This window comes from Nothobranchius furzeri, chromosome 2 (assembly GCF_043380555.1).
Source record: "Nothobranchius furzeri strain GRZ-AD chromosome 2, NfurGRZ-RIMD1, whole genome shotgun sequence".
Taxonomy (NCBI): domain Eukaryota; kingdom Metazoa; phylum Chordata; class Actinopteri; order Cyprinodontiformes; family Nothobranchiidae; genus Nothobranchius; species Nothobranchius furzeri.
Genome location: NC_091742.1, coordinates 58,264,099 through 58,290,615, shown reverse-complemented (window position 1 = coordinate 58,290,615; position 26,517 = coordinate 58,264,099). Strand labels below are relative to the sequence as shown.

The 26,517-nt window shown below is 43.0% G+C and overlaps 1 protein-coding gene across 1 annotated transcript in view; it reads left to right on the top strand.

Annotated features, from left to right (window-relative positions):
- Positions 1 to 23,703, top strand: part of rbpjb (recombination signal binding protein for immunoglobulin kappa J region b) — a 70,365-nt gene extending 46,662 nt beyond the window's left edge. The window contains exons 3-11 of the mRNA XM_054747746.2: positions 14,883 to 14,978; positions 16,855 to 17,020; positions 17,254 to 17,428; positions 20,604 to 20,741; positions 20,820 to 20,932; positions 21,456 to 21,596; positions 22,676 to 22,831; positions 22,911 to 23,014; positions 23,243 to 23,703. Coding sequence (XP_054603721.1) covers positions 14,883 to 14,978; positions 16,855 to 17,020; positions 17,254 to 17,428; positions 20,604 to 20,741; positions 20,820 to 20,932; positions 21,456 to 21,596; positions 22,676 to 22,831; positions 22,911 to 23,014; positions 23,243 to 23,567 — 1,414 coding nt within the window. The 3' untranslated portion in view covers positions 23,568 to 23,703. The remainder of the gene's footprint in view (positions 1 to 14,882; positions 14,979 to 16,854; positions 17,021 to 17,253; positions 17,429 to 20,603; positions 20,742 to 20,819; positions 20,933 to 21,455; positions 21,597 to 22,675; positions 22,832 to 22,910; positions 23,015 to 23,242) is intronic.
- The last annotated feature ends 2,814 nt before the right edge of the window (positions 23,704 to 26,517 follow it).

Genomic DNA, 26,517 nt, shown 5'->3' with positions numbered 1-26,517 from the left:
TTTATTCAAAATTAGTTTGCATAACTTCAGCACTTCAACTTTACTTCACAGTAAACAAATGCCTGTGCAAAAAATAAGTAAACCTGAGCCGATTTTCCCCTTGTGCGAGAATCTGCTAGCCTGCAAGCCAGACAAAAACTAGGAGGATAACGCTGCGAGCGGCTGCGGCCCAAACAGAACCAGAACCGCTCACGGCGCAAACAGCTCGCCGGCTGTTTCCCTATTAACACACGTCCGTTTTAATTTCCACACTTTTTTTCTCACACTAACAAGGATTGCCAAAAGCATGTTTGCTGTGGTTTTGTCAAATTATACTGATCACAAAACATGTATTTACTTTCTTTTATTTTCCTCCGCCACTCATAAATACCCGTGTCCTCCTGCAGAAACCCCGAGGGACAACAGACATCAATAACACAATAAAAAGTCCGACGTGTTGTGTAAAAACTGCTATTTTTAGCACATTTTAAGTCCGACGTGTTGCTACCAGACGTACGGTGTGAGCTGAAACTGAGCGCTACAAACGAAAAAGTCGCAGAGTCCGCAGAATATATAGAAAAACAGGCTAAAATGCATTATCTTGTAGAGGCTCCGAGTCCGCTTGCAGAAGTGACATTTACAGGTGCTGCAGCACGGAGGATGTGGTGTTGTGCTAGGCTAAATCCATTTTACTGTATTTATACTGGACTACGTTTTCCACCTTACGACGTGAAAAATGGTTCCACAACTTTGACATTTTCTGTCTTTTTCGCACTCCACCAGGGTTCAAGTTGTCCGCCATGGCTTAAGAGAAAGTTAAGTTATATTCGCTACTCGCGTGTGCATTCAGTCCAGTGGGCATGTGCGTCACTTATTTCGGTCCGGGTGAAACATGACCCCGGGCGATTGCAAAGCCATGAATTAATTAAATATGAATTAAACGAATCCTCGAGGCAGAGAATTTGACTAGAGGATTTTTTGTACTCGAATTATTCGAGGTACTCGAGGAATCGTTTCAGCTCTAATATCCATGTAATGGGCGCGGACGGGCACCCATGGTGCAGCCTCAAAATAAGACATTATCTGCACCAAAACATCTCAATGTCGAAAGATTTTGTTAGGAATCATTAACGTGATTCCTCTGTTCGTTTGGAGCGAGTCTGGGATTTCTAGGCGTAAACAGACTAGCTGCGGCTAATTAACCGGCGCTTTTAATGACGTCACTGCCGTGCGCCAATCTGTTTTTATTAAGATTACCTTTGTCCTACTGTGGAGAAATTCGTTTTCTCCCTTTATTGACCAACAGAGTTGTTCAAAAGTACAGAACAAAACATATGGCATTACATCTTATGACAAAAATGCACCTTAAACAGAGTTTAAGCAGCAAAACATCACTCTGCAAATAGTGTATATATAGTGAGACAATTCATGATTTAAAGTGTTAACTTTCGCCAGTTTTTGTATGCACGTTTAAAAAAATGCTGATACTTGACAGGTTTAAGCACTTAATACACTTAATTCTTAACATTTCATTTTTGCAATATAAATTGAGGAATGTTATTTTTTGAATAAACTTGTTCAATAAATTGGTGTTTTTAAATAGTATCAAAATCGAGCATCGAGTTTTTTCCAAGTATCGAATCGAGTTTGAAATTTTAGTATCATGACAACCCTACACACAACATGAGTTCATAAAGCTGGCGCCATCTGCTGGATAGGTAGCGCAGTATCGGCCATATCGGCCGTCTTTTTTGGCCAATAGCCGATACTGTTAATGACCCCAATATCGGTCAATATATCGGTCGGACCCTATCAGACACACACACACACACACACACACACACACAGTTGCTTTTTGGAGAAGCAACACCGGAAAGAGACAAGTTTCAGGTTTTTGATGATGATGCTTCTTTTAAGTCACTCAGCGCTACATTTGAATAAACTGAGCGTTGATGGATGACTCCATGTGTTGGGACTCCAGATAGGTTGCACGTTTGTTTGCATGTTGGTTGTTTTGTTGTCAGGTGTGGCCATGGATTTGCCTGTGCTTTGTGTGCTCGGCCTTTACACGCAACACTTTGTTAGGAAATTGAGGGGTAGCATAAGAAAAGGCCAGGCTCAATTTTGTAAAACAGCCCCCCCCCCCCCCCCCCCCAGCTTCTTTTCACGTGCTCCCACCTCTTCATTCAAGTGCTGCCTCGGCTTCATGTGATGCTTTTCCAAGGCCAAAAGAATGTCAGACACTTTGTTATCATACATGGTTATGATGCTGTCTTCTTTCTTGTTTCTGATTTTAGCTGTTGCTCAATGACTTTCTGTTGGGCGGCAGATTAAACCACAAATGTGGCTGCATCCTGCTGTGCTTTTTAGGCCTACTGAAGTCAGAGATGGCAGCAGAGGTGGTCGCATCTTTAGTGAGAAGTGAAACCACTGAATGGTGAAATAAAATCGCTGTTTGGTTCGTTATTGGGTTATAGCTAAACCAAAAGTGTCCTTTTTCTAAAAATAGTGACTGGAACATGTAACAGATTAGTCCAACTCTAAAACAAAACCACTTCTCTCGTGTTGGAAGTTTGCTGGAGATTTTCTTTTGTCCTGCTTAGACTTGATTTGGTTTTAATGCTAAAATCTTATCAATTTTGTTTATAAATGTGACTAATTATGTCTAGCTTGTGAGGTCCTGCTAATCCCAAATTGCTTGGACCACATGGTAGGCTGATCCCGTCTCTGAAGAGAAACATGGGCAAACTCTCCTGGTACAGTTTTACCTGTCTCTAAATAATTATGAGGTTCTGTTCTACGGGTTCAACAGACTCACGACAAATCAAAGCAAAAACACAAGTATTTTTAATTCTTGGTAAAAGCTCCTAGAGTGTTTTCTAAGACCTGTCTGACGTGAGTTTGATCTTTAAGGGTCTTAAAAAACCTCATGAACTTAACATCATGTTGTCTCACATTGTGAGCGATGGACTACAGCTCCAATCAAAACGAAGCTTCCTCTGTCTATTGAGTCTGTTCATCTGTTCATTTAATCCATTTGTTTCTCTGCTGTGACAGTTTAGCTCTCTTTACAACCCAACATTCCAGCATTATTCATCCCTGGTTGCTGTCATTTCATAACATGGGTGTGTTTTTAGCTAAGCTTATCCCTAAATGCTAATTTGCATGATTTATTCGGTTGTTTGTGAAACTGCACAACGATTTTCTTAAAGTGTTTGTGTCTGCACGTTACGTTTGCACAGGAAGTTGAGCCGAGTGCACTGGTCACTGTCTCTCTCACTTCTCCTTTGCGTTTTAACACCCTCACCCTGCTTGGAGTCTAAATTGAAGTGTCTGTTTTCATTTTGTGTAAGAGATAGCTAATATCCCTGGAAACCTTCGTGTGTTCTTCTGTGTTGCCTTGGCAGATGGTTATAACTATTCTCCTTTGGTCCGTTATCTTTCTAAGAATGATTTTAATTGAAGGGGCCATGTTTTTTTTTATTCTATGGTTGTATCAGTGCACAGTTATTTAGTGGATGTTATTCTGAGGTATGTTAGGGATTATAAACTTGGAAACGGTATAGTTTGTGATTAAACAACATTCGATATAGGGCTGCTCAATTAATCGAATTTTAATCACGATTACGATCTGAGTTTTGAACGATTATAAAAAACATAACAAGCCGATTATTTGCTCCTCCCGCTTGCGCTGCCCTAAGTTGCAAATGAAGCGCTCCTCACAGTGTTGCCAACTTAGCGACTTTGACGCTATTTCTAGCAGCTTTTCAGACCCCCTTCTTGACTTTTTAATCCTAAAAGTACCTAGCGAACATCTCAGAAACATCTCTGGTAACCCTTAGCTACTTTCTGGATAACTGTCGTCGACATTTCCTGCAGGTTAGCTAAACACTCCGCCTGTGCTCCGGACCGTTCTTCACAACATTAGGAAAGGGAATGATGCAGTGATGTGTCGGTCGCTAAAGACAGCTCTCGGAGCCGGCTCCTTGTTGGATTAACCAGAGTGAGTGACACACACACCGCACCTGCGGTCTCCTGAGCAGCTAAAAACAGCTAAATGTGCGCGTGCGGCGCGCTAAACACACGTGCAGCTTGCCCGATTGCTGTGAGACCGGGGTGGGGGGGTGGGGGGTGCAGCTGTGGTCGGGACAATTATTACATTAACTGATGGGCCTGTAAATAAATAGTTTATAAATAAGGTAGAAATAAGTTCCTCACGCTGATAACTAATCTCTCTGAGGACACAGTGCTACAGCACCTTGACACGACTCAATAAATGTTATGTAACATTTTGTGAACATCAGTTTATTTGCATTTATTTGTTATAAATGCCACTCTATAATTCTTGCTGTCAGTATTTGCAAGATATTGGTATTTGGGTCTGTACTGGTTAGACTTACATGAGTTAAACCAAGGTCTATAGCCCTTGGGTCATAGACTATGAGCTATAAGTATATTGGTCCTTTTATCCTGGGAATCAGGAGTTCTTTTAGTGATCATCTTGTTTCTTATTTTTGTCCTGATTGTGCCCTGAGCAGTTTTATGACTGAATAAAAACAAATAAAATCAACATAAATTGAAAAATCGTCCTAAATAATCGTGATCTCAATTTCAGTCACCATAATCGTGATTATTATTTTTGCCATAATCGAGCAGCCCTAATTCGATATGCTTATTATTTGTCATTTTGAATCATTTTTGCCGTTTCCTTTTGTTGCATGAGTTATTTATAGTTGTATACACAATTTTATCTACATTTACTGATTTTGTACCAAAGTTTGCCGGCTTAGTCCCAGAGAGTTGGACACGGTTCTGTGGGTTTGTGCGATGTTTGGTTTTGTGTTGGTCAATAGACTGAAGACTTTCCATGTAGCTTTATGAGTTTTGTTTGGTGGAGGGGTCGCATATGTTGGAGTATTTGAAAGGCCACAATAAGCAAAAATACTCCCATCTTACTGTGTGTGTTTCAGTCTTGAAGGCTGAAGTTGTGAGCCAGTGTGTCTGGTGTTCCCGTTACTTTTATTGTGTTTTATTTATTTTTAGTTGAGTCTAAAATACATGGGAGCAGGTCTGAGTTTCTGGACGACACCATATTAGACACTGTTTCCTTCTACGGGAGCCTGTGAGGACAAAATGCATTTACTGATTTTTAACAGACTTATACCATTCATAAACGTTGTTTTATACGCTTACCTCGTCACTTGTTGCTAGTGATGAAAGGGAGTCTAATGAGCTTTTTGTTTTGCTGTAAGTTGTGCTCTCAGGGAATTTTGACCCTAATGGCCATCCGTTGGTAAGGTCTTACTCAAACACAAAAATGTAGCTTGCTTGCAATGGTTTAGCTATGTAATTAGAGCTGAAACGATTCCTCGAGTACCTCGAATAATTCGAGTACAAAAAATCCTCTAGTCAAATTCTCTGCCTCGAGGATTCGTTTAATTCATATTTAATTAATTCATGGCTTTGCAATCACCCGGGGTCATGTTTCACCCGGACCGAAATAAGTGACGCACATGCCCACTGGACTGAATGCACACGCGAGTAGCGAATATAACTTAACTTTCTCTTAAGCCATGGCGGACAACTTGAACCCTGGTGGAGTGCGAAAAAGACAGAAAATGTCAAAGTTGTGGAACCATTTTTCACGTCGTAAGGTGGAAAACGTAGTCCAGTATAAATACAGTAAAATGGATTTAGCCTAGCACAACACCTAGGGATGGGTACCTTTGACATTTGAATCGATCCGGTACTAATTCCCGGTACCTACGAGTCGATACCGGTACTTAACGGTACCAATTTTCGATACTTTTGAGTGTTTATTATTTTAATTCTCTTTTATAATTAAATATATATTTTTCTCAATATATAACCATATTTGATAAATATCACGATAAATAACATACAAGTTTGTATTTTAACATCGTCCTTGTAGTTTTATAAGCTGATAGTTAAACTGAAGCAAACATCTTTACTGTGAACTAAATTTACTGTGTATCTTCATTCCTTTTGCCGTCCTTTTTCATTTGATTTTTCCTACTGGGAAGTTAGAATTTCCGAGGAGAAAGCGAACGCACCATTAGCTGATAACAATGGTGGCAATGGAAGCTAACATATCAAGCTAACGTTATCTTTAACAGTTTATTTAGCTGCTGGAGCAGATTAAAACGATGATGCCTCAAACTTAGATCGTTGTCACTGGTTTTACCTTCACCCAATCACCCGTCGCATTTAGTAAAGTAAAGCCAAACTTTAGAGCGCGTTCATGTTCTTCTAGTCGGAAATTCGGAGTTCCGAGGAGAAAGCGAACGCACCATTAGCGAAACGGAAGCTAACAAATCAAGGTAACGTTATCTTAAACATTTTATTTACCTACTGGAGCAGATTAAGATGAGGATGTCTCACTTAGATCGTTGTCTGTCGCTAGTTTCATCACCCAGTTACCCATCACATTTAGTGAAGTGGACCAAAGCTTTAGCGTGCGTTCTTTCTACCATGCTTGCTCTGTTTACAACGGGCTCGCAGGGACCGGCGACATAACGCTCTTGCGCATGCGCAACTGTCTTGGCAGTACCGAAACGAGGCACCGTTTGAAATGACGTGAATCGGTGTTCGGTCGGTTCTATGGAATTCGGTCGGTACCTTAAAAAGTACCGAATTCGGTACTCATCCCTAACAACAACACATCCTCCGTGCTGCAGCACCTGTAAATGTCACTTCTGCAAGCGGACTCGGAGCCTCAACAAGATAATGCATTTTAGCCTGTTTTTCTATATATTCTGCGGACTCTGCGACTTTTTCGTTTGTAGCGCTCAGTTTCAGCTCACACCGTACGTCTGGTAGCAACACGTCGGACTTAAAATGTGCTAAAAATAGCAGTTTTTACAACACGTCGGACTTTTTATTGTGTTATTGATGTCTGTTGTCCCTCGGGGTTTCTGCAGGAGGACACGGGTATTTATGAGTGGCGGAGGAAAACGAAAGAAAGTAAATACATGTTTTGTGATCAGTATAATTTGACAAAACCACAGCAAACATGCTTTTGGCAATCCTTGTTAGTGTGAGAAAAAAAGTGTGGAAATTAAAACGGACGTGTGTTAATAGGGAAACAGCCGGCGAGCTGTTTGCGCCGTGAGCGGTTCTGGTTCTGTTTGGGCCGCAGCCGCTCGCAGCGTTATCCTCCTAGTTTTTGTCTGGCTTGCAGGCTAGCAGATTCTCGCACGAGGGGAAAATCGGCTCAGGTTTACTTATTTTTTGCACAGGCATTTGTTTACTGTGAAGTAAAGTTGAAGTGCTGAAGTTATGCAAACTAATTTTGAATAAAACTTGAATAACTGGCAATTGCTTGCTCATTTTAAGAGGTCTTTCATAATTATAACATGCTATTTGATATCAAATCAAATCACTTTTATTGTCACGTGACATGTGCAGGTACACTGGTACAGTACATGCGAGTAAATTCTTGTGTGCGAGCTTCACAGCAGTAGAGTTGTGCAAAAATACAGTAATGTAAAAACAAGTAAAATATAAAAATGGCTAATCTAAGTATACAAATGAATAAAGTAAACAATAAGATAAGAGATATAAAATGCACAGAGGTTGGTATGTGCAAAACAGTGGCATTAATGTACAGTATGGAGCGTGTAATGTTGGAACTTGGTGGAGCTCGCGACGAGGCAGCCATACTCGGCGCCATCTTGGCTCATCAATATATGATATAAAGCTTTACAAACACAAAAGGGTAATTTATTAGAGTACTCGATTAATCGAAAAAAAGATTCGATAGAGTAATCGATTACAAAAATATTCGATAGCTGCAGCCCTATATATAATGCCCCCTATTGCCAGGGAAAATACACATCGTCACTTTGAATACCAATTCTGAGCTTGAGTCATGACAGACTTGATTATTCTGATGTTCCATTGCACGATTAAACCAGCTAGGGCCGGGCGATATGGACCAAAACTTGTATCTCGATATCTTTTTGCTGAATTCCAATATACAATATATATCTCGATATTTTTCCTCCTGTAAAATATTCACAAGATAACTCACTTCAAGCTGTCTTGAGAAATTTTATACATAAATCAGTAGATTAAATGCATAAAAATGTCTTATTCTTGTCAAACTTTAACCTTAATGCCTATTCTCTGGAACAGCAGTCTGCTAACACACACACACACACACACACACACACACACACACATGTGTATCAAATGTCCCACAGGCACTTTTTAATTATATGTTTATAATTAATGTAAAACATTTAAATTTCATCCAGAGGTGGCCATATCGTATATTTCTTGTCCTGAGAAAAAAATCGTATCATGTTAAACTAAATGTATGATGATGTAATTGCATCTACTGAAGGTCACATGGGTCATGCACCGTGGAGCTATTAGTAATCAGGGCAAACATGGCTGGAGTCTAACAGTATTGGCTCATATCAGCGATTCTACTGTAACGACTCAGTCTCTGGTTGCTCTTTTATGAGTATTATTTTCGGGCAACTGTCGCCGTAACCCACACCTTGCAAACTCTTTAACTTTTTCAACAGAATCGCTTGTAACGGAGTATTTACTAGCATAGCAAACCAGAATGGAAAAAAACGGAATATTTCTCACTCGTTAAGCTAGCCTTCAAAATAAAACGTTAACCCTATAGTTTACTATTCAAACCCTTACAATACGTTTGAGGTAATTTGGCCACTCCAGCTATCCGTAGATGTTTCCTGATTCCACAGGCGAGGGGTTTGGCTCGTCACCCCGCACAAGCAGGATGGAAAACAGAACTCCGTTGGCGTTGAACGTCCCCAAATAATTAAAAACCAGGACGCCAAATGCAAAGTTTAGAGCAGCACATTTACTCAGAGGCTCTCAGATTGAGCAAACTTGTGAGAATACACGTAATAGCCGCGTAGAGATGGAGCAACATGTCGCTAGCATAGAGGCTAATCGCTAGCATAGCAGTTTGACCAGTTACCGTAAATACTCTAATATTGGCCTGTATTCAGTTAACAGCCGGGTATCACATTTTGGCCAGTGTCGGAGTCGGCGGAGGTGAATAATGGCCATTTTTTATTGTGGCCGGGTGGAATGTGGTAACAAGCAAGTACCACGGGGGGGCGGTTGTGTCATCCGTCTCACTTTTGATTTGCCAGTGATAGACCGCGAGGGTAACTTTAAACATGCGGAGACGAAGAGGAGGTGAAAAGTTGATATCAAGTTCAAAGAGAGCGTGCTGATTATGCTGCAGAACACTCTGGGGAGCAATAGGGGTTGTATGAACTAGTCGACTTCACTATAGTGACTTTTTATGCCTGTCATCGACTAGTCGCTGTCACGTGATAATGACCGGCAAGATGCAGCCCTCGGAAAAGACAGCAGCCTGCTGTCAGCAGGTGACAAGCTCCTGCGCGTCAGGAGGCAACGCGCTGTGCCAGAGCGTTGGTACTGACACCCGCCGTAAAACGGACATTTAACCAAATTGTGACGTTTACCCTCTTGCAATTTAACCTTCCCCTCACCCCCATCCTAACCTTAACAAACTTGCGCATGCAAAGCTCTGATTGTTGACGCGATCCAGACATCTGCATCCTGAGCACGGCCACAGTAACATTATCAAATCAGGTGTTGCCACCTCAAAAACAAATTTAACACGCGATCGTTCATGTCGGCTCATTTCCTGTTATGTTTTCTGTCTTTTATTCTTTTATTTGTGCCTGATGCGTTTCGCTGCTGTGGAGCTGGGCGCATCACCTTGTCCTCCGGTGACGCATCTCACTGATGCGGCCGGTAAGCAGCGAGCACTCCGCTGTTTTTGCGGTCGGTAGATCTTTTAAAACTGCAGTTCAAAGGTAACTCATGAGGTGAATATATATGAACCCAGGTAGCAGTTTTTCTTTAGGATTGAGAGGAGATGCAGGAAGATAATAAACAAGCAGTACAGAAAAATAGTCAAATAAAAACAAGTTAGTTTTTGTACCTGGTGGTTGCAACAAACAGACACCATTGAAGGTAATCAGAAGTGAGGAACAGAAAATGAAATAATTATTTTAATGTTTAGAGCAGCAGGAACTCCGAGAGGCTGCAGGCGCATCAGTGAGTTTGCGGCCGCAGCGCAGGGGGAGAGGGGAGAGGGTTGAAGCAGGAACTACCGTTGTTAAAAGAAATGTGTTTAACTTTGAAAATGTGGGCGCAATTTTAATTGTCAAAAACTCCAGCGAACCATTAGTTCATTTTGCTCAAATAGAAATAGAGGCCTGCCTCTAATACTGGCCCTCCTTCCAATAAAGGCCTGGAGCTTGATGAGCTTCAGTCAAATACAGGCCCGGGCCTGTATTAGAGGATTTACGGTGTATCGATATAAAGATATAAAGCCATCTTATATCTTGTTTAAAAATTAAATCGATGTTTTTAAAATTATCGATATATCGCTCAGCTCTAAAACCAGCAACAGCAAATAGACACAAATCTCAAAGGTTCTTTCCAAATAAAGCTGTTATAGATCTCCCACCCCCCGCCCCACTATTTGAGATACACTGGATTAGTCGACTAGTCAGTTCATGCGTTAATTGTGGCTTTTTAGGCAGCTGTTGGGACATTTGTTTGTATTTATTAAAAGTCATCCATTCAAGAGCAATGCTAGGTTGCGTAGTAAATTAAAACATTAGCTCTTGTAAAGTTACTCAGACATTCCACTATTTCACGAAGCGAAATGCACAGCTAGTAGCCACAGTTCTAGTCAGCTTGTTTGTTTGAACCAGGTGTGGAGGGGAAGCATCGTTTCATGTTGCTCCAGTAAATTTACGCTAATGGTCTATTTTGTACGAGCTACACTTCCAGAGTGCATCACGTTCAACAGTTCATGTCAGGTCAGATGGAAACTCAAACATGGGAGCAGTGTAAAGCATCCTCTAGCTTTCGTGTGCAGATATATCCTGTTGCTTAACTAGTCAAAACAAAACGTTAATATCCCGTGACACCTCCAAAGCAGAGGTAAGAAGAACAGAAAATAAACCACAGCCACCTGCATCAGCCGGTACGCCCTCAAACACGCGTGCATGCTCAGAGATTGACATCTGTATGTCTGTTAATGTCTATCGCTATAGGCTAATGCTTATGCATCACCCTGCCATGGAAGGCACGTTCTACCTTGCAGGTGTTGCATCACACATGCTTGTCTTTGAAGCATTTTATGAAGTGATCCCAAACGTTTGAGCTCTGTGTCGTGGTCTGTGTCTCTTTGTGTTCCTCATGTGTCCTCTGGTCTTCAGCCCTCCAGATATATCTCTCAGGTCCTGTGTTCCTTTAGTCTTCTCCAGTCACCCCTCTGCAGTGTTTATAGTTTCAGCTTTTCATTTTATCAGTCTCTTTAGTATGTTTTGTCCCACCAGTCTTTGTAGTTTTCCTTCCCTTCAGAATATTAGTTATGTGGTTGCTTTTCTTGTTTTTAGGTTTTACTCTTAGGTCGTGTGAGTTCCCTCCCTGATTAAGTATTGCTTTCACCTGGTCCTCTCCCCACACACCTGCAGCTCATCTGCCTCCCATCATGCCCCAATGTATTTAAGCCCTGTCTTGTCTCAGTGTCTTGTCGGTCTGTTGTTTGTATGTCAGCGTTCTCTGAAGCTCTGTGTGAGCTTTGTGTCTCGTCCCAGTTTTGTGCTCTAGGTGAGCTTTTGGTCTTCTGGTTTTGGATTTTTGGATTTTTGGCTCCCTGCCCTTGGATTTATTTTTTGTTTTCATCCTACCAATAAAAGGATTTATTCTTATATAAACTCCTGCCTCTTGTCATCTGGGTAATCTGCATTTTGGGTCCTAACAATCCCCGTAACGTGACACTCTGTCGCTGTGCCATGATGCTGTTTGGGCTTTTCTGAAGCCGCGCTTGAACCCAAATGCCACTACTGCGTGTGCTTCTAGGGTAGAAAGGTAAATAAAGCAGTGGCAGCTCTGAGAGAACAAAGTTTAAAAACTTAAACCATACCGTTGATCACCACATTAGCTGTCAACTATTATGTTAGCGGACTGGATGTACTCACGACTAGGGTTGGGCATTGTTTGATTTTGAACGATTCTGATTCCAGTTCCTCGTTTCGATTCCGGTTCCTATCAATTCCCGATTCCGATTCTTTCAAGACATGACATGTTTTACATGAGCCAGCTAACCACAGGTCCTACTTGATGAAATAATCTTAACTTCAACATGAATTTTAACTCTATGAACAACAACATCACCTTCATTTAGACAAAAACGTGTTTTGGAGAAAAAAAGAAAAAGACTTGCAGCACAACCAGTGTGTTTGTTTCTGACCACAACCAAAGTCTGGAAGAAGCCTCTAGGATGAGAGGCTAAATGTCTCCAACATATCCAGAAACGTGCAGCTGTTTTCAGCTAAAACTCTCAGGATGATCATGTCCAGGATGACTGAGAACTACACCTCCATGCTGCAGCAGCATTCAGTCAGAACAGGAAGTGAAACTTAAATGTAGCTGCTGTCAGTAACAATCTAACAGATTTTAAACATTAAAACTCAACAGAAATAGTTCAGAAAGGAAATTAAAATGTTCACAACTTTGTGTGTGATATATTATTATTATTATTATTATTATTATTATTATTATTATTATTTATTGTGGCAGAAGCTGGTGTGGTCCACCACAGAGAAGCTGCTCTAGCATGATGACTTTAATTATTCTACAGGTTATTGTTCAGCCTTCTGACGCTCACACACACACACACACACACACACGAGTGTTGTTGAGCGGCTGTGTCTGACTGCTGACGCTCCGTGTGTGTTTTTATTTCTGCAGTGAGACAAACTCACCTCACACCATCCAGAGTTTGTTCTTTAAAGCTTCTATTAAATCCACCGTGTTGACGTATGTAACAAGCTTCCTCTACGCTGCAGGAGTTAAAGTTTACATCACGGAGTAAAAGTTCGGCAGACGTGTTTGTTTATTTCTGGGTGGGGGAGGGGGGACTCGCTGCTGCACACAGACAGCTGGTGTGATCAGCTCTGAAACGCATTGATCACAATTTGCAGATCACGTTTATTTTTCACGGAGATCAGCCGCGGATTCCTCTTCCGTCGGCACTCTAGGAATGGAAATAAAAAACGAGCGATTCCGGGAAAAATGAACAGTTGGAACCGGTTCCAATCAATGCTTGATTCTCGATGCCCAACCCTACTCACGACTAATTGGTTGATCTTGGCAGCATTAGTACAGCTCAATGTTATGGTGTCCCCGTTTTCCTTCAACCATGTGACTTTATGGTGTTTTCTGTGAAACAATGAAATTTTATGGAATTGCACTTGTTAAAATAAAAACTAGGCCATTATTAAAGGGTTTGATGATTTTAAACAGTCATGCTTGTTGTTTTATAAGGCTACATCCAAACTTTTCCACCTTTTCCGGATCATTGTTGAAGTGAACTGCCCAGTAAACCGTGATATTGATTTGAGGCCATATTGCCCAGCACTACACATAGGGTCTTTCATTTGTGTTCCTGGGCTTTTGAACGTATCGCCGTTGGTGCCACTTGAAACCCTTCCCAGAGAAATGTGAGACCGCTTTGGGAGCAGTAGGGGCCAAATGTGAATGAAATCAGAGTAGTTACCAAAGTAAAACCATATATTTAAGGTTCTGTAGGCTACTGTAAAACCTTCATCTACGCCACCGGACCGTGTGCAATGTTGCGGTGGTGTTCTGTGGAGTCGGAAGGACCTCCGTTTGAAGCATCATGAATACTTTTCTAAAGCTCCAACCTCAATATTTAAATATCAGTTTGTACAAACACCGTTTCATAAACCTTTAGACCGCAGCTTGTTTTGATCAGGTACTGATTTACATGACGAGCGGCCGTGTCGGAGCGGGGTCTGTGGTTGGTTGTAATGCCTTCGTTTGGAACTCGCTGCAGCACAAAGCTTTAGGTCATGACCAGAAGTGCGACTGGTGCTTACAGCTCTGACTCGTTTGGTTAACAGGTTAGCTCTTTCTCCTGATTAGAATTTTTTACTGCTCCCTTTCTTTTTAGAAAATGTAAAATTTAAAATTAAACGATGAGTGAAGATTTGTTTTAAGGCAAAAAAATCTAGAAAGTAAAATAAATAAATATGAAACTGTTTTAATGTTTGTTGTAAAGTGTGTGCGTGCGTGCGTGCATACGTGCATGTGTGTGTGTGAGAGAGATGGTGTGTTTTTGGCCTGCGAGCACCCAGCGTGTCAGGTGTCACCGACATCTGTGCCTGTGTGTAGATGGAGTCAAGGTGTGCTAGTGTTCGTGCGTTTATTGTGCAAAATCCAAAACAGTCTCTCAGTATCAGTCGTGTGTGTGTGTGTGTGTGTGTGCGTGTGTGTGTGTGTGTGCGTGTGCGTGTGCGTGTGTGTGTGTGTGTGTGTGTGTGTGTGTGTGTGTGTGTGTGTGTGTGTGTGTGTGTGTGTGTGTGTGTGTGTGTGTAGGAAGAGTAACTGGAGCGTGGAACTTGCAACATGTAGTCATGAAACGACGAGTCTGCTGGTGAGCTCAGCTCTGTTGTTTTTAGATGTTGAACTCTGCTGTTTTCTTTTCCTTCTCTCCCCCTATCAGCCATATTTCTCTCTCCATCTCCCCCCTTCTCCCTCTGAGCCAAGAGTTAACAGTTCAGCCCCCCCCCCCCCCCCCCCCCCCTCTCAGATGGACACATCTGGGGGAGAACACAAGTATTTGGCGAGCTGATCATGCTCAGAAAGTAGTTGTGAGGTTATTGTGAGTCCACTGAATGCGAGTCTTTATGTTCCGATTCCATGTTTGGAGCTGCCGTTACGGGTTCGGGCCCTGATCTCGGCCAGCTTGGTAAACATCACTTAGATAAAAACACAACTTAATAAGCCTTTCTCTCTCTTCTTTGTAATTTGTGTTGCAGAGAAGCGATGAGGAATTATCTGAAGGAGCGAGGGGACCAAACCGTCATGATCCTGCACGCCAAAGTCGCACAGAAATCCTACGGCAATGAGAAAAGGTGAGCCTGGTCTTTTATTTCATCAGACCTCCGTGGCTTTCTGGACAGTTTCTGACTGTTATGAAAAAAAGATTCAGTGCAGAGTCCAGATGGTGTGTGTGTGTGTGTGTGTGTGTGTGTGTGTGTGTGTGTGTGTGTGTGTGTGTGTGTGTGTGTGTGTGTGTGTGTGTGTGTGTGTGTGTGTGTGTGTGTGTGTGTGTGTGTGTGTGGCGGCAGCAGCAATGGTGGTGATGAAGTTTGCCTGTAAAAATGCCTTGTGAGTCGCACTCTGTGTGTGTGTGTATGGGGGTGGAGTAGCTTCAGGCAGCAGGATTTGGACTCTTATTTCCAGGTGTCTCCACATATCTCCTCTGATTGGCTAACAGCAAAATGACTCTACCACAAACTCTGTTTGCTTTGCAACGTTGACGTTTTATCTCCACAAATAACACAAGCCTGGAGGAGTTCTGCTGTGTGGTGGAGTTGCTAATGCTAATGGTTAGCTTCTACTAGTCGAGACATTCTTTGCTATTTCCTGGGCGCTAAACCAACAACCTTTCCCTGTGTGAGCCAAGATGGGTGAGTCCATGAGTGTTAAGTGACAGTGTGATGTAAATCTGTCAGGAATTTCTAATCCTAGAGTTTCACCGACTGTTTTCTATCAGAAGCTACTGCAGGAGACAGGGCTGGTTTGCTGGTATAAACCATTGTGAGGCAGGGGTGCTGGTTACTGCTCTGCAGTAGAAACACTCCTACGGGATCCCGACCCGTAATCAGCAGCGGTATCAGAGAAGAGTAGGAGCTTACTATCAGGGATCTCTGGGATCCCTGTGCGTTTTTCTAGCTGAGGAGGAAAAGATCTTTGACCTTTTCAGTGTGAGCTGTCCTTCAGGTGAAGGCGGCTAAAAGACGAGCACCGCCAGAGCAAATGTTCTGACAAAACTGTAAAGGGTTTGAGAGTCGGGTCTCAGAGGTCACGGAGGTGTCGTTTTCATTTCCACGCAGCGCTCGCCTCTGTGGTCTCCGGCTGTTGCAACACCTCGCTGAACTCATCATTTCTTACTCAAACCCTTCCTGTAACTCGCCCGCCACCCCTCTACCTCAAAATCTTTTTATAGCCCCCCCCCCCCCCCCCTCCACTCTCTCCATCCTCTGATGGTGTTTTTGGCCGAGCCGCAGCACCGCTGCTCGTGACCTCATCAGGTTTCTGTCTAACTCTGAAACGCCGCTGAGAGTTTGAAGCAGCCAAGATGAGCTGAGATGATATTTGGAGATTTCTCCAGTTGCGTTCAACAGTTTTCATCAAACACTAACTTTATCAGAACGTGGAAGTCGTCTCACACCTCTTCTTGTACTTTTTTTTCCTGTCTTTTAACAAGTTTTCTGACAAAGGAAAAAAAAACGAAAGTGGGTGCAGGAGATCGTCTCCCGTCTTCTCGCTGTCTGAGCTTTTTATAGGAGCTGAAAGTAGACAACTACCCACAGAGACAGACACTGCTGTTGCGAAACAGGTTGCTCTCCATTCCCACACACACACACACACACACACACACATCCAGCTCATGCCTTATGTTCTTCTTCCTGGATTTTTAGGCTTATTTTTTAAAGAGGGGAGCAGAACGTCTTTAAAACGGAGGAAAGGTTCTTCTACTCGTCTCTGTTGGTTTGATCTGTTAACATCTGTTAGATGTCTCAATAAAGTTGAATTTGTTGATGTTTCATTCATTTTTGACTAGTTTGAACTTGGTGCGAGGCTGCCCTCTACTGGTGGAGACGAAGATTTACATTAATTGTTGATAGAAGAGGCAAAAAATCAATTTCTTTTTAAAATTGAAATAAACAAACGTAATTGTGATGTGCTCAAACAAAAACAAGCGGTGTGTGTTCTCATTTCCAGGTTTTTCTGCCCCCCTCCTTGTGTGTACCTGATGGGCAGCGGCTGGAAGAAAAAGAAGGAGCAGATGGAGCGAGACGGCTGCTCGGACCAGGAGACGCAGCCGTGTGCCTTCATCGGCATCGGCAATAGCGACCAAGAAATGCAGCAGCTCAACTTAGAGGGAAAGGTACAAATCACCCCAAAAGCTTTTGTTGGTTGTTTAATTACACACAGAAACATGCGTTTACCCGCTGGTGAGGGGTCATTTTAGACATTCCTCTGGAAAAGTTTTCAGGCTTTATTTTTCCTCAGATGTTATGTTTACAAACGGCTCCGTGTAGAAACTAGTTACAGTTCTGCAGGAAACATCAAATATGAGTCAGAAAGTGCATCTGTGTGTTTCTTCTTCCTCCTCACCAGAACTTTTGCACAGCCAAAACCTTGTACATATCCGACTCCGACAAGAGAAAGCACTTCATGTTATCTGTCAAGATGTTCTACGGCAACAGCGCCGACATTGGCGTCTTCCTCAGCAAGAGGATCAAGGTCATCTCTAAACCCTCCAAAAAGAAGCAGTCCCTGAAAAACGCCGACTGTGAGTTCATGTCTTTGTTCTGTGTGTTTCCTGTGGGACTAGAGCTCCTCTGGCTTAGGTGCTATCGGTGCTAAACCCTTTCTAAAGGGTTTCGCATGATCGTCATTTAGTGGTCTCTTCTAGTAATGGCTCCATCCTCCCTCTGTTGCTATAAATTTGAGTTTTTAAATATTTTTTCAAATGCACGATGCTTGATACCACCATCCGGTATCGGGCCGATACTACTTTTCCTCGTAATAGTGCCCCGATATCAGGGTGGTGGGAGCTTCTCTAGGACACAGAGTTCACACGAGCCCTCTGAAGCTTGGTTCATGCTTGACGCGCTGGTAAGGTCCGCAAGGCCAGCAACCATGGCCCTCCTCGTGGCCCAAAGTTCCTGCACCGCGTACCTAGGAAATTTTCTAGCCACGCAGCAGAAAAACACGGCGGACTGGCAAGAACTTGTAGTGGTGGAGGTTCGTAAGTACAGACATCTTTATGATTCGGCCCATAAAGATCACTGTGATCAAAATATTGTTAATATTTGCTGTCACGGTCGGAAAAGTGAAAAAATGTTGTAAACAACACTGATTTATACTTCTACTATGGTGTAGTATTGGATGCATGCCGTAGAGCTCCATGCCGCCCCCTACAGTCTGGGAGAATGACGGTTCACAGCGGGCACAAGTTGCAGAAGGTAGGAAGGAACCGGAAACGTTGCAAGTTAAAGTCCCGTCAGTTGTCACACACACTGATGTGTGTGTGCAAAATTTGTTCTCCGCATTCGACCCATCCCCTGGGGGAGCGGTGAGCTACAGACACGGCCGCGCTCGGGAACCATTTGGTAGTTTAACCCCCCAATCCAACCCTTATTGCTGAGTGTCAAGCAGAGAGGCGTTGGGTCCCAATTTTTTTAAGTCTTTGGTTTGGCCCGACCGGGAATCGAACCCTGATCTCCCAGTCTCAGGGCGGACACTCTACCACTAGGTCACGGAGCCGGTTTTGACGTGCTTCTCGTTTCGCACGTGGATTGTACTTGCGTCAAACATAAACCAAGCATAACTCATTAAGCAGCAGTAATGCACTTTAAATGAACGTGATCCGCTGTTGCAACCTCTCGTGGGTTTAAAACGAAGGACTGAGGCTTAACACAAATAGGCGTTTGCACTAAACAGCCAATATTGGTTTTTCTGTTGCCGAAACCAATGCCGATATGTAGGAGACATGGTTAGCCTATGGCCGACACACACTGGAGATTTTTATGGGCCAATTTTTGTGGCCGATATGTAAACATTTTCCACCTTATTTTCAGTCTCTAATAACTGTTAAATCTTAACTTTGTGCACTGCTCAATGTTAAAGTCAGACACCTAAGTGAACTTAATTTAGAGTATTTATTATGCAGATGATATTACTGAACATAAAAATATATTTAAGTTAGATTCTGCAGCAGCATAGGGCTGCCTGACGATTTGCCTGACTTTAAATGGGCCGATGTATAAAAAACGTTAAATGTTGGTCCGATATATCATTAGACTCCTAGTGCGCACAATCAAAATCAAGCAATGTTTTAATTACAAAAGGATTTAAAATGATCCTCCAACAAGACTAAAGTACTCAAATCAACCAGTTTCCTGACTCATGGTTTACCACATTTAAAACGGACGACTAGCTGACCACAAGCACTGTTAACACTTAAGCTTGGTTTATGCTTGATGCATTTATTTCCGCTTGGTGATGCGGCTTGCGGATGGAACGCGCTTCACAACTCGCAGCGTTTATGGTTCATGCAGCTTGTCTCTGCGGTGAGCCAATATTCTCCCAAACTGTAGGGGGCAGCATGGAGCTCTACGGCATGCATCCATCACTACACCATAGTAGAAGTAAACATTGCTGTTGTTTACAACATGGCATTCCAGCATTTTTGACAACGTCCTCGTCTTTTCTGACAGTGCGAGCTATTTCTCTCCAAGAATTATTAACAAAATGTTGATCACGGTGATCTTTGAGAGCTGAATCATACAAATGTCTGTATTTACGAACTCTGCCATACTAGTTCTTGCCAGTACGTCATGTTTTTCCGCGTCCGACCGTCCGCGTGGTTAGAAAATTTCCTAGGTGTGCGGTGCGGAAAGTTTGGGCCGTGCGGAGGCGCGTTGGAGGGGCGTGGTTGTTAAAATGACGCAAGTTTGCCACGCGGAGCCGTGCGGACCTCGCGGACGCGTAAACCAAGCTTTAGGGGGCTCTGACCACACCCCTCACACGTACAGTGTTGCATTGCCTCTGTGCTAAACATATGCTCCAGATCTGTTGGTTACGCACCACGCTTCCACAAGCTCGGCAGTTCAGATCGGCCTGACAGGAAGTTGAACACGAAAGCAGACTTTCAAAATAATAGTCATATTCAGACTTGTAGTTGCTTAGCCAGAGAAAATAAAAGTATGTAATTATCTGTGAAACCTCCATAGCAGAGTTCACAGAACAGGAAAAAAAACTGCACACCTTGTGTTATTGCATAAACCACCAAATCACACGGGATCGTGCTGTTCTCCGAGGAAGCTTCTCGTCTTTACAAGATACTGCTCCTAAATTTTTCTCTACACTGACTGCAAGATGCTTCTGCAATTTCACTTTTTTTTATAAAAACTCTTCTTTTTCTCCCCAGAAGTATTATAATAGAGTATTTATATACTAGTTCTTTACATTTAAAGTTTGTTTAATGTTCCTAATAAAAATAAAGTAAAAAAAAACTATAAGTAAATTTTAAGCAGTATTGGTATTTAGTATTGGAAAGTACTCGCATATAAGAGCTTTTATTAGTTTGACAGAAACCTGGTGTTGGTGCGTCTCTACTTTTTAACCACAGTCCCATTTGTGAGTGCTGGTCATTAATCTTCAATCTGGATGGAGGTGGAAACACTGTTTATAAACAGGGTTTATAAATCCAGCTATTGTGAACGCAGCTCTATGCAGTGTTCTGCTTTAGCTGCGAGCTAAACCAAGAGCTCCTGTTGTTGCTCATGTTTTTACCGCTTATATACCTTTACAACTGAGTGTTTGGATTATGCACGTTAGCGATGATGCAGCTGCTAACCACTAGAGGGCAGAGTCGTTACAATTACAGCCACTGATCTGAGAACAGTGACCATCTTTACATAAGCAGCCACTGTGTGTTAACTCTCTGCTCCTGTCTGCAGTGTGCATCGCGTCAGGGACCAAGGTGGCTCTGTTCAACCGGCTGCGCTCCCAAACAGTCAGCACACGCTACCTCCACGTGGAGGGCGGCAACTTCCACGCCAGTTCCCAGCAGTGGGGTGCATTCTACATCCACCTTTGTGAGAGTCGCTCCGCTTTCTTTTTCTACAGCCAGAGGCGGCAGTGAGCTTAGTGCGGACGTCTGCTTTGTGTTCTAGTGGACGACGAGGAGTCAGAAGGAGAGGAGTTCACTGTGAGAGACGGTTACATCCACTACGGTCAGACGGTCAAGCTGGTGTGCTCCGTCACTGGCATGGCCTTGCCCAGACTGGTAAAAACCGAACAAACACCCCCAAGTGTCAGATGAACACAATCAGACAGGATTAAGGAGACAAAAAACAGCTGCAGTTAAAGGATTTAAGAGAAAATCATCCCAAACGCACAAAAATCTAAATATTTGTGCCGTTTATTTATTTATTTTTTTACTTTAGCTCCAGATTTTGTTTCATCTTTTTTTTTAAATTACGAACCAAATGAGTTTTTTCTTTATTGTGTAAAAGGTCGGAAGTGTGTCACACTCAGAGAGGAGCTGCTTATTGTAATTTAAAGAATAATTTCCTGACAAACACAGCTCTGTTCTTTTAGTCACACACTGACTCATGTTCTTCTGAGCAGTCAGAGACATTTTCTCTCTTCTTCCATCTATTTTTATGTCCAACTCTTTTTTTTCCCCCTTAATACCTCATTTTTGTTCTGACCTCAATCCTAGTCACTGCATTACTATATTTTCTTCCTGTTTTTCCTCCTTCAGTGGGTTAATCCCTCTATTTTTTCCCCTCCTGTTGTAATTTCAGATTATCCGCAAAGTGGACAAGCAGACGGCGCTGCTGGACGCAGACGACCCGGTGTCCCAGCTCCACAAATGTGCCTTCTACCTGAAGGACACGGAGCGCATGTACCTGTGCCTTTCCCAAGAAAGGATCATCCAGTTTCAAGTCCGTGTCTTATTTCACCTGACAAGATGTTTCTTTGCTAAAGTTGTGTTAGAACGCTTTCTGAGCGGCCTCAGTGAGGAGAAGTAGAGTTTGTGTCCAACAGGACTGATGAGCTAACGGCTAGTCAGAACTCACTGGGTCCAAAGTTTGTTTTTAAGGGATAATTCAGAGTTGGTGACTGGTTGTAGCTGGATTTGAAAAACCTCATTTTGGAGAGACAGAGATTAGTTCTGACCTGATTGATAAGCTAACGACTAGTCGGGGCGGGGCCAGTGACAAGTGACTTTGTCATCTTTAAACATGTTTTATTTCAAAGGTTTCGTACTAGCTCACGCAAAAGTGGTTCATAATAAAACTCTGTTTCTCGTTTATTTTTTCTATCTCAACGGGAATGGGTCGGGGAATTTTCAGCTAGCTACTTACTTGGAATTTCATTCTAAACCTGCCAGAATTTCCATGAAATGTACGAAAGACTGCATTTTCATACACAACTATAAAGGACGAAGATGTTTTAAATGGCTGATCCTAACTGATCTCTGTTTCTCCAAACTGAAGCTGTTCATTCGGCTAAAACTTGGCTTATTAAGAATTTCGCAGAATAATGTTTCAAAATAGGAAGTTTTCAGTTTTTGGGGACCAGTAGGAGCTCAAAATATTGTTTTAGAAACAAATTGTGTATTTTATTTTTATTTATTTTTATTTTTACTATTTTGGTTTTTTAATGTTTTTATACAAAATGTGCAAAATAAAAAGACCAAAATCTGAAGGAGAATTTTCTTCATTGAACAGAACTAATTGACGTAACAAAAATGCAAGGACATTGACGTTCTATGTGGACCCTAATTTCAGGTCGGGGTCTCAGGAACAGCTTATATCTCCTAATTTTCTGCATTGACGTGTGATTTTCATGGAGATTGGAGCGTTTAAAAGACCAGCCGTTAGCTCACTAGTAAACCTTATTTCTCTGAGCTGAGGCCGTTCAGGAACAAGTAAAGAAGATGATGTTTATTTCTAACTTTAACACAAAGTAGGTCATTTTTTTGTCCGGTTCACTTTAGATGTTCTCCTTCCTCCTACAGGCCACGCCCTGTCCCAAAGAACCAAACAAGGAGATGATCAACGACGGCGCCTCCTGGACAATCATCAGCACAGACAAGGCTGAATATACGTTCTACGAGGGCATGGGCCCGGTCCACTCCCCCGTCACCCCCGTGCCTGTGGTGGAGAGCTTACAGGTAGACGGAGGAGACGCCGAGGAGGAGACGCCGCAGGTGTCGCACCGCAGATTCACTGATCTCTACTTCCTGTCTGCAGCTAAACGGCGGAGGAGACGTGGCCATGCTGGAGCTGACGGGACAGAACTTCACTCCTAATCTGCGGGTTTGGTTTGGAGACGTAGAGGCTGAGACCATGTACAGGTGCGTTAAGTAGGGTTCTCCTTCAGTGTTGCAATCAGACCAAACAGGCGCGTTTGATTGGAGTGGATCTTGATTGGGCAGAAGGTGGGCATGTGTCTGATTGGTTCTGCCGTTAACAGTCGAGGTCCCAGCAGGGGGCGGGTTTTTAAAAATGGTCCCTGTTTTCCTAGAAGAAGGCTGAACTGTGTGTCCTTATCTCCCCCCCCCCCCCCCCCCCCCCCGCCCCAGGTGTGCAGAGAGCATGCTGTGTGTGGTGCCTGACATCTCGGCCTTCAGAGAGGGCTGGCGCTGGGTGCGGCAGCCGGTCCAGGTGCCCGTCACGCTGGTGAGGAACGACGGCATCATCTACTCCACCACACTGACCTTCACCTACACACCGGAGCCGGGACCCAGGCCGCACTGCAGCGCCGCCGGCGCCATCCTGCGTACCGGTAACTCCAGCCTGCACAGCAACAGCAGCCAGGAGGTCGGCCCCGGCGTCTACGGCCCCAACAGCACCCCCAGCGCAGGAGTCACGTCTTCATCCTCCGCCGCTGCGGCCGTGGTGTCCTAACGCACATGGACGTTGGTTACCGTATACACCGTAAGGTTTATACAGACTATAGGAAACAAACTGACTCACTCTAAAGTGCTGCAGATTCGTTTTGGAAGCGGAAAAAAAACCTGGCGGGACAAAGGAGCAAACACGGGGGACATCTGAAGGAGCGACACGGGAATGAGCAGGAGTGCTCCTTCACCTGCCCCCTCCTCCCTCCTGTGGTTACTTTAAGGACCTGCCTCCTGCAGGCCCAGAAGCACCAGCACCTTCCTTCCTTCAGCTGTGATGAACCACAACAACACATCCAACACAAATTCAAGCCTGGGGAGGAAAACCAGTCCCGTTCGGCCCCTCCTCTGCTTCCCGGGAACCGCCGTTCTCCGGTTCAACCATAAGAACTCGACTGGTTTTTGTGTTTCTTTCATCCTAAAAGGAGGACTGGGTGTGTTGTTGTTGAAGGGAGTGAAAGGATGCATAGGGACACGCAGAGAAAAACCCATGGAAAACGAGACGTTGACATAGTTTTTATGGACCAAGGATCTTGTATAAGCTTTAGTAAAGGTACATTTTTCTCCATACCTTTTTTGTATTAAACATATAGTACACTTTTGTTACCAAATAGTTTCTATTCTTCCTCTGAGCTTGGGCTTTATTCCCCTCCCCGTTCGATGTCCAACTCCAAACTTCTAATGTGACCTTTCTACAAATGCCTGCTTTGTTTGTTTTGATACTCTTATCTGTTTTGGGGTCAATCTGAAGTCTGGGTTGTTTATTTACACAAGCAAAGGTTCTTGTTTTTGTTGTTTTGCTTTTTTTTTTTTAACTGGGGGGGGGGGAACCTCAGAGGGCCTGTTTTTTTAACATTGGTTTTTATGAAGTCTTTAAAAAGAAAAAGCTTTAAGCAACGCCTCTGCCTTGCCTGCAATACTCTTACGCGCGCTATGTCTCCTGGAAAATATCAGTGCATCTCACACGGAGCCATAGCAACACCTACGTGGGGATAAACAACAACAAAAACATATATCATGGTTTCAAACTCGTAATATGCGTAGACGTCAAAGGTTAGCCTTAGTGCTGTATATTCTCACACAGCTAAACGAGTCACATATCTTATGCTGTTGCTCATTAAATAGTTCTAAAATACATCCAAGTGCACCAAGCGTGGCGTCTTCCAGTCTCGCTCTGCTGGTTCTCCCAAAAAGGAAAGAAAAAATGGACACTTTTCAATTTGATGTGGCCTTACTGAATATCTTCATGTACAAGAAATAAAAAAAGTTCTTACATGCTGTTTACTCATGATGGAAAAACCTGTGCATAGCACAAGCTAACCGCCTAGCTAACATCAAGCTACTGCCTAACCAACATCTAGCTAATACCTAGCTAACATCTAGCTATTGTGTAGCTAATGCCTAGCTAACATCAAGCTACTGCCTAGCCAATGTCTAGCTAACGTCAAGCTACCACCTGGCTAATGCCTAGCTAACATCAAGCTACCGCCTAGCCAATGTCTAGCTAACGTCAAGCTACCACCTGGCTAACATCAAGCTACTGCCTATCCAACATCTAGCTAATACCTAGCTAACATCTAGCTATTTTTTAGCTAATGCCTAGCTAACATCAAGCTACCGCCTAGCCAATGTCTAGCTAACGTCAAGCTACCACCTAACTAATGCCTGGTTAACATCAAGCTACTGCCTAGCCAACTTCTTACTTTTGCGTAGCTAATGCCTAGCTAACATCAAGCTACCGCCTAGCTAATGCCTAGCCAATGTCTAGCTAACGTCAAACTACAGCCTAGCTACTTGAGCTCATTGCTGCAGCTCCACCTTTTTTCATTTCCTCTCCAAGTAAAGCAGCCTTCTGGAGGAACTCCTAGCCTTCGTTAGTTTTGGTGTACAAAGCAACATATTTTGCTTTATTTAAATGTTCACTCATTCACAGTTGGTACAAAACAAGCTCTCTTCTAGCCTTCTTTCTACTGCGCCTCCTTTTGGAGCAAAAAGGCCTTCTTATTCTTCTTCTACTATTAAATGGTCGAAAATGTGCATTTCCAGACAACAGCAATATTGTACAGGTCATTTCATTGTTTTTCTTTCTCTTTTCGTCTGCCTGAGCACTAGTTCACCAGCCAGCAAATACTTAACCTGTGTGTTCATCTCTCTGTCACCGTAATGGAATATTTGAGTCAGACTCACTCCATAATTTTTTTTTTTTTTAATAAATAAAAAGATTTTAGCGTCTTCCACCGGGATCCAAATATCAGCTAAACTGGTTCATTCAAAGGTAATACCTGTGATTCTTAACCTTGCAGTACGACTGTAGTAAACCTTTTTTGGGGGGATAAACAAAAACTGAAGTGAATGTCTGCTCGTAATTTCAGATTTTTGTTACACCTTGAAATAAAAACAAAAGGATTCACTTCATGTGTAAGAAAAAGAAAAGTTCTTCCCCGCTTGTTCGTCATTAATGTAAAATGTTTTATATTGTAATATTTTTTTAAATTATTGTTACACTTTTCCCCTTGTCTTATGTTGAGAAAACGAAACAAAAGAGAAGTGCTTTATCGCCTGTGCTGCCTCGGTTGATTTGTGAGTTTAGCTTTTTGTTGACGTTGTTTCCTAAAGAGGCCGCTTCCTTCCAGTCCCGGGTTAAACGAGGACTTAAACGGTGCTGCAGCAGCAGTTGTGGCGTCAGAAATGAAAGCTTCACGCTGAGCCTGAACCCTTTACTCTGCAGGAAGGCGCTCGCTGTCGATTTGTAACTCTTCTACGTCTTCTTAAAAAACAAAAACAGAAAAAAACATCAAATCTGTCTGATTCTTCCTCTTCCAGCTGGGATATTTATGGCTTTTACGTGTTGCCTCTTTTCAGCCAACCACCCCTGGCTTCTTCTTGGTTGTCATCTCCTCCTTCCCCGTGAGTCCAAACCGTGCAGCTTTGTCGCTCAAACTAACAAAAGCGGCGAC